Source organism: Anneissia japonica, unplaced genomic scaffold (genome assembly GCF_011630105.1).
Source record: "Anneissia japonica isolate Jap-2015-1 unplaced genomic scaffold, ASM1163010v1 scaffold695_len1296351_cov181, whole genome shotgun sequence".
NCBI lineage: Eukaryota > Metazoa > Echinodermata > Crinoidea > Comatulida > Comatulidae > Anneissia > Anneissia japonica.
The window spans coordinates 1,144,599-1,164,786 of NW_022740852.1; the positions used below are offsets into that span (position 1 = coordinate 1,144,599).

General features: G+C 33.1%; 1 protein-coding gene across 2 annotated transcripts in view; it reads left to right on the plus strand.

Moving 5' to 3' along the window:
* The window catches only part of LOC117118349 (ARF GTPase-activating protein GIT2-like), a 39,820-nt gene that overhangs the window by 14,668 nt on the left and 4,964 nt on the right, over positions 1-20,188 (plus strand). Inside the window, exons 4-17 of one of the 2 annotated variants that reach the window (XM_033262916.1) lie at positions 795-894; positions 4,133-4,219; positions 5,896-6,026; positions 10,081-10,175; positions 11,524-11,618; positions 11,982-12,054; positions 12,875-12,972; positions 14,367-14,493; positions 15,088-15,239; positions 15,746-15,898; positions 16,520-16,795; positions 17,910-17,989; positions 18,552-18,767; positions 20,125-20,188. In XM_033262916.1, the coding sequence (XP_033118807.1) occupies positions 795-894; positions 4,133-4,219; positions 5,896-6,026; positions 10,081-10,175; positions 11,524-11,618; positions 11,982-12,054; positions 12,875-12,972; positions 14,367-14,493; positions 15,088-15,239; positions 15,746-15,898; positions 16,520-16,795; positions 17,910-17,989; positions 18,552-18,767; positions 20,125-20,188 (1,747 nt within the window). The remainder of the gene's footprint in view (positions 1-794; positions 895-4,132; positions 4,220-5,895; positions 6,027-10,080; positions 10,176-11,523; positions 11,619-11,981; positions 12,055-12,874; positions 12,973-14,366; positions 14,494-15,087; positions 15,240-15,745; positions 15,899-16,519; positions 16,796-17,909; positions 17,990-18,551; positions 18,768-20,124) is intronic. The other variant, XM_033262917.1, reaches the window with a different exon arrangement.

The following is a 20,188-nucleotide window of genomic DNA, read 5'->3' on the forward strand; positions in this document are numbered from 1 at the left end:
TTTTCCCCCAAGTATTTCGTTTAGCGCGTGGTAGTGTGGGCATGCCGATTTCGGGTCAACCCTTATTACATTGGCCGACCTCTTGCCCGTCCCACGAATAAAAACGTCTCTCACAGCCTTGTGGTATGCTCTTAGATTTTTCAACTTTGTCACAACAATTGCCGATGTTATGCTATTGTGGCCTACTGTAAGTCCCGCATTCTCTCTGCTATCCTTTTGTGGACACCAGCCTTCTGACGGTATAATTTATCTTCAACTTTTTCGGCGATTTCTGGCTCCCTCCAGATATCTATTAAATCACATTCCTGCGCATACGTCCAGAGATGGCGTTTCTTTACTGACTTTTCGGCCATCATTTGCAAAATAAGACTTGTTCAAATTAAAGTACACAGATCAGGGAGACTGCGTCAATTCTGAATGGTGTTTATGATAGTAACTAAAAAATGCGCTAACCAGCAAGCATGGAAGGTCACTTTGCTTCAATTTGATTGGTGTATTCGTGACCTGTGGCCACCCGCTGTTTAATTGTTTACTGGCTTAGACTGGATTAAGAAGTTAGTCGACAAAAATTTACTCGACGGGCTTAGTCGAGTTGTGGCCTTCATCTCGCCATACTTGAGCGGTCATACTCAAACTTATGGCGAGATCTTCTAGCTCATCCACTAAAATTATCTCGCCATAATTGGATATGAACGGGCCTATAGTGTACAGAGTGTATCCAAATCTAATAAATGGGTATACTTCATATATAATTATTTTAACTTGTATTCTGTATGTTTGTATTACATTTATAGCCCAGCAAGGTCAGACTTTATCAAGGCAAAGTATGGTAGATTGGACTTTGTACATCGACTTAAAGATGAAGATGGAGCATCAGCCAAAGATTTCAGTAAAGTTAGTAACACTTTCAAATTCATAAAAAAAAAAAAATATCTGTCTCATGGATAAATCAACCAATTAAGTGATCTCTCTAAAGTGAGAAGACACATAGAAAATAAAATATTCAGCCCTATGGCACCATGCATGAACATATCCCAAAAACCCTGAAACACATAAGTGTGGAGAGACCAGTCTGGTACAGAATGACTGTAAACAGATTATTATAACTATTAAAGTTAGTAGTAAACGGTCATACGATCGGAAAACGAATACTACTCCGCTCTATATGAGCATTAGACGACGTGAGGTCATCTGCTGTTTGTCGGCGGCAGTCTGAACGAATTTTGATTAAAAATATATCAAGAGTATCAACATGTTTATGTATATACAGTACAACATGATCACTTGATTCATGTTTAAAAAGTTTGAATAATAAAGCTACATTCCCTTTCAGTGGCATGCAGAGTAGTAGGTCATTATCATTGCCGTAGTTACCATATCCCCGGTGATAGATGGTAATTGTTTAGTATGTGTTTCCTACTAAATTTAGAACTTACAATTGTTCTCTTTAGGAAATGAAGGTAATAAACATTAATTACCTGTTTAAATCAATTGACTTCAACATGCTTTTGATAATGATTTTTTGATAATTTCCATGGTTATTGTATCCCAAGTGATAAAGTAATTGTATTGTTTACATCTACCTGAGAACTATTTTAATTGGTTCACATTCCCCACGAACACTGTAATCTAATAAAATACTGTTCAGAGAAATTCATTTGGTCTACAGTGACATAGAATTTAGTGATTCAAGAAATAGATTTTGACATTGTGTAAAAAAAAATGTAAATTATTACTATGGTTTACTGTATCCCAGGTGAGGTGGCCTAGTGTACTTTCTTGCTCTGTTGTTGTTGTATTTACATCCTATGAGACCTCTACAGTAGTCTAAAAACTGTTTTTCTGTACCTTACTTATGTTTTGTCCACACAATCAAATTTTCTTTGACAAAAAACTGTTGTATGCTTATATACAGAGTAGTCATGATATGCCTAATGGTCATGATGTGATGTCATCCTGATCATATTTATTAGCATGTCACATGTTCTTGTTGAATTTTATTATAATAATAATAATAATAATAATAATAAGATTTATTAAGCGCACATCTCCACTAAAGTGCTCAAGGCGCTTGTGAAAACCATGAAAAAGCTTATCCTTTTAAACTAAAGGCTACCAGAAAAACGACCATAACCCACATCACTGCTTCCGTTTACCAGCAATTTAAGTTGCAAAGACCGGCTAGTACATAACTCACAGGTGTTCTCAGTTTTGTGGGCATCTAACTAAACAAATTAAAGAACAAAACAAAAAAATCAATTCACAATAAATTAATTTCCTTGAGCAACAAAAAATAGATGTGTTTTCAGAGCACGTTTGAACAAAGCAGTCGACGAACTTGATCTTATTTCAAGAGGTAATCTGTTCCACAAACGAGGGGCCGCAACTACAAAAGATCTGTCAATGTTTGTGAGTGCAGTGGGGTAGAATATTTCATGAGGTGAAAGACTGGATGTTCTATTTAAGGAGACGTAACCAAGTTGAATAGAGTATCCAATTTTGTACCGAATTCATTATTTGTTTTATACAACACCTAGCTGTACGGTATCTCTCCAGATCGCCTGCATGCTCTTCTTCGAATACAAGGACACATATTCCTTTCAAAGGCCAGTATAAAACCGGCCTAGGCTAGGCCTAGAAATTGTTGAAGTTCAGGTTCGGCTAGAATAGACTAAAATCATTACCAGTGAAGCTGGCAAAATACTCCATACGTGTAACTGCACATTTAATTGCCTTTTTTGTTGATTCGGCATAACTTTCATTCAGTAATTTCTCCAAAGCTTCTTCGCCCAATGCAGTACCAAATGGACCTGGCATTTTATTGACTGAGCAAGGGCTACTAAAGGACCAGCTCCTTGTTGACGTGCAGGTTGCCTAGGCTAAGTTATTTTTTTTCGCTGCTTTGCATTTCGGATTTTTATGTCTTATAGAGATGAAAAAGTATTATTCAATGACCGTTGACTAGTCCTCAAATAACCATGGAATATTCATTTTAAATAAATCTCACATGAAGCGAACTGACGTTGTCAATACGCGAAAATAAATTTGACTGGTGGAAAAGAGGCTTTCGTAAGCTGGGTTAAATTTCTTCACAGAAAATAACCCCTAAACTCTATAATCCCAACTTACGGTACGATGTTCTACTACTATAGTGGAAATGTACTGTAGCCTGGTGGATGCCTGCATTTTAACTGAAAGCCCTGGTTCAAATACTGTGAAATACAGGATTTGTTTTGTCTCCACTGAAAAACTTCTCCATTTCTAAGCCACATAAATCAATTACTACAGTAATATAAAGCTTGACATTATTTCCTTAATTTGACCTTCTAGAATACAGCTGGATGGGTTGCCCTCCATAAATTACTATGAGGCTTGCCATCCCAAAACCAGTGTACTGCTGTTAATTGTTAAACTGAGTAAATTAGCATAAGAATGTGGTAGTATTGTATACTATAGTACAGAGAAGCTGTAATACTTTAACTCATAACTTTAGAAATATTAAGTCGATTCCAGTATAACCTGTCATTGTTTAAGTCAGTTTTCACTTGTTTTGGTGCTGGTTTTGACATAGCAAGTCCCATATGGTTAAATAAAAGTACATAGTGATATAAAAGCTGGAAGATCCATCATATATAATATTTAAATACAGTATATAACTAATTTTTATGTTTTATTTTAGTTATAGTTTGAACATGCTCAAAACACATTGTATATAACATTCCATTGTTATATAAATAATAATAAACAGTATAAACAATTATATATTGTATTATGTTCAAGGGCCCATAAATTGCCTGGTAATTAATTTAATGAGGTTAATACATTAGTAAAAATAATTAACTTAATTTAAATGTGCATAATACAGTATAGGTGCAGCAGTTCACTACCAGTTGAAAGAGCTCCGGTAGTCTCTTGATATACTACGATTGCACTACTGAAGTATGGTGCTAAGAATCAACAACTAAAATAATATGATATTATATAAGATATACTTAATATTATATTTAAAGTTTCTAGAATAATAAACTTTACAAAAGATGACACAGTATGACAATTTTAGTTATTATTTTATTATTCAATATTTTTACATTTTGATATTATTTACTGTATGTGGTTTCTTTTTTGTGAACAGCAACTTTATTCAAGTGTAAGAACTTCCAATCTAGAAACATGTCTTCGACTACTGTCACTTGGGGCAGAGGCCAACTTTCAACATCCAGTAAGTATGCATGATTGCTGTTGCTATCATAATCACAGTATAATACACTACCATTTTTACTACTATTGTTACTACTAAATACTAGTTGTACTACTACTGCTACTACTACTACAGTACTATACATTTGTACTACTACAATGCTACAGCTATCTGCTGCTGCTGGTTAAATTGTTGCTGCTACTACTACTACTACTACTACTTGTACCCTACTACATCTATTGTTACTATAGCTACTGCATCTTTCTATATTGTTGTTGCCCTTGCTATTGCAGATTGTGTTATATATTGTAGTACTATCCCTCAATAAATGAATCTTTAGTCCAACAGTGTTTACAGAACTGTTATATTTGTTTTACACAATAATAAAAACAAAGTAACAAAAAGTACTTTAATACTTGTATAGTAGACAAACCGGCTATGAATCATTGACATATTTAACTTCTGATATTAGGCATCTTGGATATTTGCCAACTTTACAACACAATTTATATTTAAAAAAAGTCCTGATATACATACATGGATTTCAACATGTGTCAAAAGCAATCTAAAAGTGGCTATTTTTACACCAATTTTAAACCAATTCCTAATTTTGATTGGATGTTGATTGTCCTATCCAATCAATGCATAAAAACAGGCATAAATAATATAGTAGTAAGATCATACAAACATTCTGAATTCACACAAGGTAGGTTAATTTCTGAAGATTTTTGTTTGTTAACAGGAGTGCCGGAGACATCTAATTTTCGGGAGACTAAAGGGGACTGGGAACCACTAGTGTCAGAAGTTGGTGATGATGTCCTCATAAAATATGCAATTAACAGAATTAAAATTAGAATGAATTATACTGTAAGGAAATAATTACAAAGTCATGAAAATTGTCTTCCTTGGTAAAAACATAGCAGGACAAGTATAAAGGATGCCATGATGTGGCATAATTTATATCTAGCAGCCTATATTTATACATAATCAGCTCATATTCATAATAGTAAAGATTGAAAATAATAATTTTGTGGATAATGCTGTTAATGGTAATAATTTGAATAACTATACAGTAATTTTTATTATTGTTATTGTTAATACCTTATTTATTATTTATCAAATTTCTTAGAAATTACATCTTATCTGTTTTTGATATTTGTACTGCACTTCTTAACTTTTAAACAGCTTTCTCTCACTGCCTACTACTTTTTCTCTGTACATATGACTTCTAAATTTATTGTTGTTTAATGAGAATAATAATTTCAACCATGCTATTACTGTTACAGTACTTCATATGACTATCACTTTCTCTCTTTTTCCATATTTAAATAAAATATATTATACAGATATTTACTGGTTTGAGGGCATAGTTCAAAATATATGCTGAGGTGATCTGACGGCTGTACAACTAGCCTCCAGATCATCAAGGGCTATATATTGAACTATGACCCAGACTAAAACCCAGTAAATTATTTGTTTGGTATACCATTAGATTGTAGGCATTAAAGGGCATGGCTGGTACTTGCCTGGCTTTTAACCTATCAAATACCTGGAAACTATGCTCCTCAACCAAGTAAATACTGTATCTGTATAATATCCTTCATTCCTGCTTATAAACAAATATTATAAATATCGTTTCCTGCTTATGAACAAATATTATAGATATCATTTGTTTTCCTTGTGTATTGTTCCCATAGGAAAAGAAAAACACATGTTTACACCATGCAAGTAAAGCAGGACAGATGCTGCAATGTGAACTGCTGATTGCATATGGAGCAGACCCAGGGGCAATAGACGGGGATGGGTTCACATCTGCCGATCTTGCAAGGTGAGTTTTTTTGGTATTATTATCTCCATCAAGGAGGTTAAATATGCACCGCTGTCTGTCTGTTAGCAAGATAATGCAAAAAAGTGAATCATCATAAAATTTAGTGGAATGGTACATCTAAAAAGGAAGAGATGATTAAATTTTGGGAAGAAAATAGCAGAGAAAAATATCAAAGGTCACAGAAATCTGACTATTTACCCACAAGCAAAAGAAAATAATGGAATTTCCCATAGTGTGTGTTATTCAGGCAAATGGCAGAGGTATGCACTGTATGAAGTGACTGCTCTAATTTCTAATGAGTTGCATTGTAGATTGGTGGTTAAAGTGCTTGCCTTAAAATTCCAGGTTCATGGGTTCATACCCTGTCAAATGACTGGATTTTTCCACATGATTAAAAACAATACCACCCCCTAAGCCTCATAATATCTAGACTTCGAATATGTAGAGGATTATATGTGTGTGTTTTGTCTTGTGAAAGGGATTACAATTTTAACTACCTTTCAGTGTTTGAAAGTGTTTACCACAATACTATAAATTGATTCCTGTTTTTATCAGAGTGTGATCAAATCTCTAGTATCTTTTTGTAGAATATAATTGGCTTAACTGTATTTATTTATTTATTCTGCCTTTAACGTGATAACACTTTCAGTGACGCAGCACTGATCTCACTAGTGGATCACATGAACAAAAAAGTAGAACAAAAACAAACATAAAAAAAATATACNNNNATAAGAATGTTCTCTTGCCTTGAGTGAGTTTCCATTTTATCTCCATCAAGGTGTTGTTAGATTTATTCCTAGTGCACTGAGAGTGGCTATTTTGATTAAAAATGAATTTGTTACATAGGTAGGATGGGGCAATTTCTTTCAGGCACTTAAAAGTGAGTAATAATAGGTGTTCCTTCCACCTATCATTTAACCTATTCCATCCTAAATCATCCATTATATCCTTGATGGGTGTTTTAATGTCGACTGAAAGAATAATTCTTCCTAACCTATTCTGGAGAATTTGGAGCTCATTTAAAAGATTAGTTGTAGTGTTAGACCAAATGCAACTGCAATAATCAAATAAAGGCATTACAAGTGCATTTGCTAACATTTTAGTTGTGTTGAAAGGTAGGAACTGTTTGACACGGCGAATGACACCAATTCTTTTAGAAACTTTTGAAGAAATATTTTCGATATGAGTAGCCCAAGTTAAATTGGAATCAAAGTACATGCCAAGATATTTAAAACAATCTACTTTTTCAATGTTAATATTCCCATGGATAAGAGAAATATTTGAAAATTTAGGAAGCACATGGGGTGTTCCAAATATCATAAATTTAGTTTTTTGTGTATTTAAAGTCAATTTATTTTTATTGAACCACTGACTAATATAATTAAGGTTTGCTTGAAGTTCATTTTGAAGTGGGATTAGAGGAGCTGCAGAGAATTGTTGTGTCATCTGCGTACATTACGCATTTACCTTGAATTATATCAGGGAGGGAGTTCACATAGATATTGAAAAGTAAAGGCCCTAGTATTGAACCCTGGGGTATTCCAATATCAATGTCCATAGCATCTGAGCATGTTGAGTTGATTTGGACTATTTGTGATCTACCAGATAAATAGGATTTAAACCAATTTAAAGACATAGAATCAAGACCAAATTGGTGCAACTTGTTAATGAGTAGTTGGTGATTCACCGTGTCAAAAGCCTTTTTTAAGTCAACAAATATAGCAGCAGTCACTCTACCTTCATTAATATTATCTAAAATGTAATCGGAAACATCAATAAGTGTTGTAGCAGTAGAATGGTTTTTACGAAAACCTGATTGAGCATTGTTTAAAAAGTTATTAGTCGTAAGATAACCATACAACTGTTCATAGACAGCTCTTTCAATGATTTTACTGATTTACAGCAATACTGAAATAGGTCGATAATTGTTTGTATCAGCACGATCCCCTTCTTTGAAGATGGGTGTAACCTTTGCCTGTTTCCATTCCAAAGGGAATGTGTAGGTAAAGAAAGATAGGTTAAAAATATATGCCAGTGAATCACATATTAAAGGGGCAGCGAGCTTCAACAATTTTGTATCTAAACCATCTAAACCGTAGCTTTATTGTTGGAAAATTTTAAAATTTCATCTAAGATAAATACAGGTTCAATTAGGTCAAAAGTGAAATTTTTATTATGGGAATTAGGAATATTACTGTTAATGTTATTATACTGTTATTATTATTGTTAGCAATAAAGAAGGGCGGATTATCATAAAACTGTGTCGCTAAAGAGTTACCTATGGATGTAAAAAACTTGTTGAATTCATTTGCTGTTTCATGATCATCCTTAGAAAATTCTCCGTTTTTATAAATTTTTTCAATATTATGTTTATTTTGAGGAATTAGTTCACGAATGGTCTTCCAAATCTTTTTAGGATTATTAGTATTATTATTAATAGCTGAAGAACAGTATTTTTGTTTTAAGTATCTATTATTTACTTTATTTCTTAAATGTTTAGCTTGTTCCCAATCATTAGAGTTATTTGATTTGTGGGCTTTTTTATAATAATGATCTCGGTCTTTAGTAAGCCTTAGAAAATCACTTGTTATCCACTTTGGAAGGCTACCCTTTACTCTTTTTTTTAAAGAGGTGCATGAGAAGTCATGAACAAATAGTCAGAAGTGACAATAGTAGGCACTGTGTGAAAGGAATTACTCAGCTATGAAGCCATGCTAAATAAGATTAATTCAATAAGAAAAGATAAAATTTGTCCACTGAATCATAATATTGATATAGTAAGCCATTCTGGCAGGCATGTATCAAACAGAAACAAAGAGAAATAGTTGTACCATCCACCTTATTGCCAACAATAGCAAGTATATTTAGACAAACTATTATGCTTAACACTCTACAATAATCCTTTTGCCCATTGACTACCTATTAAACTCATAGTATAAACTTTGTATTCTGTAGCTATTGGGTCCGCGTAAGGCGCTGACCTCAGAATGCCAACAAACGTTCATCGCCCCCTTTTTTAAGTTTGACCCCAGGGGTTTCAGCAAGGACTGTACATTACTGCCATTACCACTAATAGGGCACATCACATGGATGGCGCGGTCTGTTAAGGATGTGTTCTAAAGAATTTAAGGTTGTGAGTTCGAATCTCATCTTGGTATTCAATTTTTTTTCCCTAATTTTTAAGAACTTTTATTTTTTTTCAATTTTAAGATATTTTGATTTTGTACAAAATATTAAATAATATTTTTTTTTGTAGAAATAAACATTCTAATTATTTAAAAATGTTTAACTTATTAGCTCTTCCAAAAAACCCAATGTAATAACTTGCGCCTGTACCGTCTTTAAGTGTGGAGGAACGTGCAGACCAGTGAGCGGTCGCTCTTGTGTTATTTATGAAATTAATATATGATTTACTTTAAAGTGTAATCACTGAAAAGTATATGTCCATTAATATATATTTTTATATTATTAAACCCATTTAGAGAATTATTTGTGTATTTATAATATTACATTAACAATATTTATTTCATAATATTAAACCCAGTCAGAAAATTATATATGTATTTATTTTATTAACTGTATTATTTTTATTTATTTAAGTGCATGGGCCAAGGGTTGCCAATAGTCTGGAGAAAAATTGCTTTCTTCCTCCAACCATAAAAATTAGTTTTATAAAATGCCTACTGCACAAAACTTCACCTGTCTACAATACAACAAAAACATCCCATCAATTCCTAAAGACACAAATCATTTTAATTCCAGCTGCCACTCTTTGTAACTCGCCCCTAAACATATTGCCAAACCACCCACTAGTGCTAATTTCAAGATCAAACTTAAATCCACCTTTTAACTAGCATCAGAACATGTAAAGCGCCTTTGATGTTTTACTCTGGCTCAGTGATATTTGCACTTTATATATCACTGAAGATATTTTTTTTTTAACTAGGGAAAAATCCTTATGTCCTCTTATAGCTACTTGTACCCTGCACTCCAATTACTTACAATGTCGTTCTCCATGATTGTTACTATAGCTTCTCTATTTGATTTTTGTCAGATCTGAAGGGCATATGGAGTTAGCGAAGCGTTTAGTTGAATGTGAATATGAGGTCACAGACAGGTTAGCCTTCTATCTATGTGGGAAAAAACCAGGTAAAGTATTATTATTATCTACTTAATTAGGACTTATTACTCAGCATCACAAGTTAATGCATTGCAAGGTTTTGTTTAGAGAACATGCTGAGTGTAATGTACAATTTACAATGGATAATTTACAAAGGAACATTTCCCATTAGCACATTAGATATTTGCTTTTATGCATTTTAAAATAGCAGTGGTTATTGATCGACAAATTCTATGATTCAGACTATTTTCGACATTGTATGTGTTCACACGAAAGTATTCATGTGTAATACTTTACACTATCAAGCAAAGATACTAGAAACACAAGATAGAGTTCTCCACACAAAAAAAGTGTTCCACCGAAATGCATGGTGGGAATAGAAACAATGGGACGCCTCTTACGGCTGGATCTAAAAAAACTTCAACCAAACTTTCGTTACCAAGTCGTCGTGTATTTTGTTGTCAATTCTCAATTAAAAAATTGTACACAATTGTACAATTGTACCCAGACAGTGAAAACGGTGAATACATAATTCCTTGGCAGAGATAGAAAACAACAATATAGTGCAAAATCGTATGGCCAGACGCACTCTAGTGACAAAGTTTTCCTTCATTAGTGGAAAAAGAAGGGCGCCGTGTGCGTCTGGATATACTTAGCAACAGAAGGGCGCCCTGTACGTCGGGCACGAAGTATAGAAAACTTGCATGTTTAAAAAGAAGGGTGCCGCCTACGTCGGGCCTGATTTCCACCTCATTTTTACTATGCGAGTGCTCTATCTTGTGTTTCTAGTATCTTTGCTATCAAGTGACAAATATATATTGTGATTTACATCATATCACACAGGTACTGTATTTGTTACATAAAACCTAAATAATAGACAGGACAGAGCTTATTGGATGGTTCTGTTTTTTACACATATCAGGGTAATGTTGCATCTACAGTGTTAAGTTGTGTCTGAATAGTCCTGTATCTTAGTTTTGACATTTAAACACTACTCAGCTATGTAAACTATGAAGGCATATTTCTGGAATTTGTATACCCGTAACTCCACCCAGGCTTGCAGATATAGAATATGGTAATAATATATCTTAAACATAGATAGTGACATCAGTGTTTTGTGTCAAACCCCAGACCATATCCTTGAGAACTTCCCATGATACACATGTAACCCTGTTTTGTAATAATAATAATAATAATAATAATAATAATAATAATAATAATAATAATAATATACCTTTATATAGCACCTATAAATGTGACACAGAGTTATAGTTTATGCTTAATGGTACTTTGTGTGTTGGAAATTATTTTTTATTAATACTGTATAATAGTAATTGAAATATATATTGAGACTATGGTTTAATTCATGTCATGTAGATCACACAACATCCCATTTCTTAATTCCTGAAATGAAAGACAGCTCGCTGGACAGATCAGAACTTGCAGAATCTGCTAGGCGAAAACTCCAAGCAGTAAGTACAACAAATCGTTTTAAATTATATGTTATATTTATACCGCGCAAAATATGAGAGTCTCTATGTGCTAAAAACCAAGTGAACATGTAATTACTGAATTAGAACTTCAAACAGGAAAAGCCATTTCTTTGTTTGTTTAGCAAACTTTGTTTTTGAAAGATGTCTGAGGAAGACATGAATAAGATTGGTTTTGCCAAAAGCATGCAGAAGAACCATCTTGACTTTATAATCTTTGTTAAGGGAAAATTTCCATTGATTAATCTTTGTTTAAAATATGAGTATTTCATATAAAGCTTAAGAATAAACACAGACAACTGTATTCATGCAGCAAATATGTATCTTTTCTTATTCACTCCCTAGCTTTCGGACCATTTATTTAAAGAACTAGCTACAGATGTTTATGATGAAGTAGACAGGAGAGAAATTGATAATAGTAAGTAACAGCATCATCTTCAATGACTGTACAAGCTTAGACTCATATAGCCTCAGTTGATATCATCATCAGTACAGTACATTAGTTCAAGTATTATTCTCAAGAAATAAACGTGTTTGTGTTTAATCGAGGGAGGCTTTCAGTGACGGATCCAGGAATTTGAGATAGAGGGGGCCCAGAGAGGGACTATCACAGGTGGAGGGTCTATACCCCCAACTATGGTGGGGCTGAGGTAAGAAAATTTATGATTATGGCACCTATAGATGACCGGAAAAGGCACTCCTAGACTCAAAATTTTAGTTGAATTTCTTTTTTCTTAATTAAAAAAAAAAAATTGACAAATTTAGTGGGGGACCCAGGCCAGCTGGGTCCCTCCTTGAATCTGCGTAGGCTTTTATTCTTAATGAGGCTCTATAGGGACATTTATTCAAATTGGGGCATTTATTCGGATAAATAGGGTATTTATTGTAAAATGATTACACATACCATAGTAATTTTTATATTTGTTTGTATTATTATTCTTATATATTTTTCATTATCTTTCTTTTCATAAGTATGGCTTTTGTCATCATAATCTTTATTATTTTCATCATCATTATCATCATCATTTACATTACAATCTGGAAGTGTATGGGCTATGTTAGTCTGGAATAGTATAATAAATAGTCAAATATTGTAATAACTATAATCATGGTACTCACTTATTCTATTCTTTTTATCCTTCCCTGAAAAGTATTAGTACAATTACTGTTATTGAATGTTGTAGTAGGATGTTATTGATAAGTGATTGATAAGTCTTATTGTACTTTGTACTTCACAGTTTGGATCTCAAAGCAGACACAATCGTCTGGTGTCCTAGGTGACCGAACCATACCATTCTTGCCACTCAACCCAGAACTCTCATCTACTAGAAACCAGGTGTGTAGAATATAGAGATTTTGTTGGTTAGACCATGTTTGTTTAAAGTTTTATGTGAAATATTCCTGTTAATTGCCATATATGGGTGTGATATGACATCATATCCACATCAAATCAAATCAAATCAAATCAACATTTATTTCTTTCACAATATAACAATAAAAAATATATAATTTTTAACAAATATTTAAGGTATTATATGTATATACACTATTTTAGTAAATATAATTTAAATTGAAAGAGGCATGTGCCCTGTAAGTAAAATTAATTGGAAACAAATTCCAATTAAAACTTGTGATGGGCTAGCCAGATAATAAATTATAGTAAGTAATAAGTAAATATATAAAGAAGAACTAAAAAGACATATAAACATAGAGGAAGCACAATTAATTGATGTAAAAAATAAATCAATAAAAAACACGACTGACTAAGTATTAAATTAATTATAATTTGAAAGAAGGTATTTTTTAAGTTTGTATGAGAAAAGTTTACTTGTGGAGGACAGTGTTATATTGTTAGGAAGATTGTTAAATAATTTAGTACCGCTGTAACGGATATTGTGTTGCATTTGAGTGAGTTTTGGTTGAGGTAAATGAAGTTCATGTGAGGCCCTAGTATTGTAAGAATGTATTTCAGAGTTAGGTTTAAAATTACAGGAACAATTTGAGGGAAGGTTAGAATGTATATAATCATAAACAAAAATAAATTGCTGGAGTTTGTTGATGTCGTGAATAGTTAAAAGATTGAGATCAGAAAATAAACAATGTGTATGGGCTAAACGTGGTGCACCAGAAATAAGGCGGATAGCTTTCTTTTGAAGAAGATAAATTTTATCAAGGTTAGAAGGGTAGTTATTGGCCCACACAATATTGCAATAGCTAATAAACGGAAGAATAAGAGAACAATAAATATTACGGAGAATATGTAAGGGTAAATATAAAGACAGACGATAAAGAATACCTATGTTTTTTGAAATTTTAGTTTCCTATTTCCTTTATATGAATTTTGAAGTTCAATTCCTGATCAATTTTAAATCCAAGAAATCTAGTATTTTTCACAAGGGGGATTATTTGGTCACCGATCATTATATTACACAGATATTTGTCACAATAATACAACTTGATAGTCATATTGGTCATGTTACCTCATGATGTGAATTAATTATGCATATTAACTACTTACTATACTACTTAGGTTGAGCATGCTCAGACAGAAATGACTTGTTAGATCTACTTAGGTTTATCTGACATCACTGTTCATTTAGTGGGCATTCAGTGTCATCTTTAAGTTGATCAATGTATGATTTGGCCATACTGTATATAGAGCTTCATTATAACAGTTCTTGTTTTACTACCTTTAGATTTTTATGTTTCATTTTGATATTATATTTGTAGGGTCGACAAAAACTGGCCAGGTTTAACGCCAGAGAATTTGCAACATTGATTGTGGACATCTTAAAAGAGGCAAAGAGGCGGCAACAAGGAACACTTTCATCAAAATCATCTACTGGTACAGATAGGGGTAGGACAGATCAATGTCATGCCCTTGCTTGATATCCTATCATATGATCGTATAAAATATTGTGATTTGGCGATGTAAACAGTTCATTAATTGGAATGATAAATGTTTATATTTATTAAATTGTAAGGAAAAAATATTGATATGTTCGGAAGATTTCAGGGCAGAAACAAGTGTAATATATTAATATAGGAAACAATTTTTTTTCACAGTAACATTTGTGCCATAGGCCAAAAATATAATTTTTTTAAAATTTGAAATAATCTTTATGGGTGAGCAATGGGTTTGCGAAACGAGATATATTAAATGTCTTGTCGAAGGGTTAAACATTCTACCAAGCATCCACTAATAATCATTAGATTTCACATTATTGAAGTCATTGAGTATAAGTGAATACATGTAAAAAGCTGAAAAGTAGTGTTTATGAATTGGTTTATATGTTCTTGAAAAAAAATTTATTCAGAGTAAAAGTTGCCACAGAGAGATATGGAAGATAAACAAAGAGGAGGAAAGGAAGTAAGGTGATTAAACAATGAAATATTTAAGATGTTTTTGTTTTTCATAATTACTATTATTGAATTTTATTTATTTTGTTAGAATCAAGTAACGATGGAAGAGGAATTCCTAGCGTGATTAGCGATGGTGATCCAATCTACGATGTTGTTGCAGAGGATGATTACCAGGACCTTGATCAGTCACAAGTTGAGTCCACCGCACCTGTCAATCAAATTGTCAAAGATGACAATCAGGTAAACAACACCTCTGTGTGACAGTGACAATATAAAGTACAAACAAATCTGTTGTGTTGCATTGGCATAGTGACATTTAGAAATCAGGTTTGGTCACCCAACAAATTTTTTTTTTTAGACTGTACATTTGCTCAGACCTAAGTTTAGAACTCATATCAACTATCATACTTACCCCATACATTTTAGTTGGTAAATGATAACCACAGCTATAATTCATGAACCTAGATTTAATCATTCAAGCTTGAAAAAAAACTCAAAAAAACAGGCCTTTTGAAATATTATATACAATTATTTTAAGCTTCTTACAATTTTGCTAAAAGGAATTAGAGTAATCTCATTTGGTATATTTTGAGAAATTGTATTTTGCAGTGGATGTTGGCGCTTTATGATTGATTGAATAACTTACATTATTATTTTTATCCATTCATTACACCATGTCATGCATATTGGTATCTAGACAGCTGCAATATATGTTAAAATACTATATGAATTTTCTTATTGATTAGAGTTTAGGATCAGCTGACCTATCAGATGGACCAATTACGTTAGAAGAATATCTGGAGGTCAAAAGCAAACTAACGGAATCAGAAAACAGAGTAACGCAGCTACTTACGATGAACAAAAAAATGAACCAAGAAATTCATGTGCTTCAGTCAATGGTAAGTATTTGCAGCTGTTTATTAATAGATTGATGTGGAGTCTAGTGTTCACAGCTCTAATGATACAGGTCTTCAAATTAATTTCCATACAGTAGTCACATTTAAATGGCAAATGATCATTGTGATGAAGGCGTATATCTGATGATATTGGTGTTAACTGGCTGTTATTGACGGTGTTAATAACTCCAAATAAAAGATCAGTAAGTCCAATGATCTATAAAGTTAACTCTACATCTCCGCAGAGTTAACTTAGATCATCTGCATGTTCTTGATGCAAGACAGCTGTTGTTTGACCTGTGTTAGTCATCATGGAATCGATATTTGATAAACAGCGTGAAATACAATTGCTATTTGCAGAAATGTTTTGAAATACAGCCGTAGCATTTAAAAATTGGTTTTTATCAATTACATATATTTTTATACTGTTGACAAAGAGTTTCACAACAAGCAGCAATGCACAGTTTTTTTCAGGTCAGTTCTAATCATGTGACTTCTTGGTACAACCAATGTATTTATCGGAGTCAACTTATTGTGTAGATGCTTGACTGGATATCATTGGTGTTGCTTATCTAAATACAAACAGCCGTTGTAACATGGCTAATGTGTTTATCTCCTCACTAGGTGCAAAATCTAATGGAGGAGAATTCCAAATTAAGAAGTATGCAGCAAAGTATGGTACCAGTTGTCCAGGCTGAGGAAAAGACACCGCAAGGGACCGAGTCACTAGGACGCTCAGCGCCCAAGGGAGCAGGTCGACCCATGTCCATGTATGATTCACGGTACACTAGCAAGCTACCATGGAAACAGGTCGGAGGTAAAACTCCATCAACAGAAGAGTTACAGGAGGTCATGCAGAATAGACCATCACTTCCATCCATTGACAGTCATCCTTCAGAAGTAAGTTATGGGAAATTGTATTTTTTTTAAATTTTTTTTATGATGTGATAATTGTTATATGCTTGATGTTTCTCTGATTTTAATTGGATTTTCAACTTTGTTTAGCACTTATGGCACCATTATAAAAAAATGAAGAAAACATTAGGTATTGTAAAACATGAAAATTAGCATTTCAGTGATTTTTTTGATTGCATAATACCCAGAGAATTATTCTAGAAGTACCAGAGCACTCACTCCAATGCAGTTGATGTTGCAAAAATACATATTTATGTATTATTGCTTTCCAAGATGGTTGTTGTAGATTTACCTGATCAAAGTACTCCTTGGCATCTTGCCCTCAGTACAGCTAGGTTACCTGTATGATATGCTTGAGCCCTGCTGTGTGATGAACTCAAGTTTAAGTCATTTTTAGTTTTTATGCATGTCTATGAAGCTTTAAAGTGAGTTTCCATAATTATGGAAACAATGAATAAAGTCGTAAATAAGACCTGTTTCCAATATAATTTATCTCAGAATGGAATTCCAAGATAATTACCTCGGAAATGTGTGTTACAAATATAATTTATCTTCAAAACATTGGAATTTCAAGAAAGCTTATTTCAGAAACATGTATTTAAGTGATAACCTATCTTCTAATTCTTTGTTTCTGAGATAAGAGATAATATATCTCAGAAACACAAAATTCCAAGATAGATTATCTGGAAACACATCTTACTGAGATTATCTATCTTGGTAACATCGGTTATGGAGATAATTTACCAAGATATGCTATCTTGGTAACACACATGTTTCTGAGATAATTTATCTTGGAATTCCATGTTTCCCAGATAAATTATTTTGGAAACACATCCTATTACGACTTTATTCTGTGTTTCCATGATAATTATCATGGAAACTCGGTGACTTTGAAGGTCTCTCAAATGCTCCGTGCATGTCTCTTTGGAAGTTAATAACTTATTTGGTCTTTTTAAATAAGGAATTTGATGTTTTAATTGAATTTTTAAAGTTTTTCAAATATTACCACAAAATATTATTTCCTTAATAGGATTAAAAATTATTGACTTGCACATTTTATCTATAATTATTAATAATTAAGTTTCATTTGAATGCTTAGGATGGGGTGCCCAATGACAGACCAGCTAGTACAGCAGGAAGCGACTATGATAATGCACAACCTAATCAAGAAGCATCCAGGTATGTGAAACCACTGGGATAATTGTTAGACAAGAGGTTTTCTTTCCTAATACATAGACTGGAATAAGCCTTAGGGACTAATTGATTGATTGATTGATTGATTGATGGATTGATTGATTGATGTATTTATGTATTTGTTGAGCAACAACAATGGTTGTGTCAGTGATTCAGATACACTTTGTATTCAATTTAATTTTCCAATATAGAAATAGTAGTGAGTACATTTAAAAAAAAAACATTAGTTCTATATATAGATCTACATACATTCAAATGACTTGTTAAATTACCTAAAGCAATTATGATAGTAATCTAGTTAATGGTGGTGGTTTTGAAAACAGCAATGAAATGGTTTTGATTGAGATTGATTGATTGAATTTACTTAGTCAAAAAATTATAAATGAAATATAAACAGTATAAATAATCATAGATGCTAGCACTTGATAATGTTATATTTTTCAATGTGATTCTCATTTATTAGAAATAGTGATGGAATCTTTTAAAGATACTTTGATATTTGCTTTTTATTCTACTAATATACAATTCATATATCTCACTTTTACAGTCATGATACACCATCCGTAACTGTCACACCTCCTACGTCAGCTACCCTTCCTAACCCTACCTCACAAGTCACAGACCTGTCCCCAGTGTCAGAGGAGCCATCAGATCAAGTTGAGGAGAAAGGGCCAACAAAAGATGAGATTGTTGCTCAGATGGGCAGTATTACAAAGAAGATTCAAGAGCTTCTTGCTGCTGCTAAAGACAATCAAGTAGAGTAGTAAGTATTTATGTCTCTTTAAAAAAATGTACAGTGGGTTTTGAGGTAATAAATTCAACAGCAAAATATACTACTTGTCTAAATTATTTTGTAAATTTAAGATGGATGCTTTTCGTAGTGTCAACTGCATAAGACTATGTCGAAGGTTACATCGCACAAACAAACATTTATGCGTCTTGGAGTATCATCTGCATCTTTATTGTAGGATGGTTTGGTTTCCCAACCTGAAGGTCAGGGCTTCAATTCCTTCCTGTGCATTCCACTTGTGTCATTGAGTAAGGCACTTTCTCTGAATTGGCTTTCAACAGCCAGGAGTATAATGTGAACCTGGGGGGTTGTCTATTCCTGCAGTGATTACTACAGCAGCAACACTTAAACATGAGAATCCAATGACCATGGACAAAAATGCTTCATATTTGCAAATATAGGCGCTATATATAAATGAATAAATATTATCACTAGTACTTAACAGTCGGTCTTCATGTTATAAATTCAACGAATACTGCACCAACCTCAGTTCGACTGTATGAGACAAACTCTGAAGAAGTGTGCAAGCTATGTCAATGTACATTTCACACTATGTTCGTTCTTTAGGAGTAAAACAGTCTTTTCGGAAGTTGAACAAGTAAAGTTTGAGGTATAGATTGAAGATCACTTGTATCACTTTCTTCAGAGTTTTGTCTCTTAAGTCGGGCACCCACTGCATCCGACGGTCGTTGACCAACACGATTCTATGGAGAACGCAATGCCACGGCACGCGCAGGATTGTTTTTAATGAGGATCAGTTCAGACTGCCACAGACAATCAGCGGATGGCATCGCGTCGTCTAACGCTTACAGGGAGCAGAGTGGGATTCATCGGCAGACGGTCGTACGATGCAGTGAGTGCCCAGCTTTAGTGTCGTATGTCAAACCCATCGGAGAACCCCATTGAATCTTCAAAACCTATTATTAAATAAAGGTTAAGAAAACGATCATTATAGGTCATGTGATTTGTTGGTTTATGTGACTTGATCTTTGACATAGACAGGTTTATAAACAGCTGCATAAATAATATTTCTGTATCCTTGCATAGACCATTAGCGTGGTTAGCAAAAGGTGTTAATAAATAATAGAATTTTTGTTGTAAAAGTCTATGAATCCATAAAAACTGAATTTTTATGATGTTTTTGATTGGAAGTTGGTAACATGTTTGATCGTGTTATTTGAATGAGCAGTTTAGTGTTACATGTTGAACAGTTTTCTATTATATTCTGTAACTACTATTTTTAGTAATTTACTTTGGTTTGTAGTTATTTTCCATTGTTTATGATGCAGGCTTAAATAATGGAAATGTTACTTTTTACTTCTATTTTCAGTTATGTGCCATGTTCAGAGAAAATATTTGCAGCTGTGAAGGAAACTGTAGATCTGTTTCCAGAA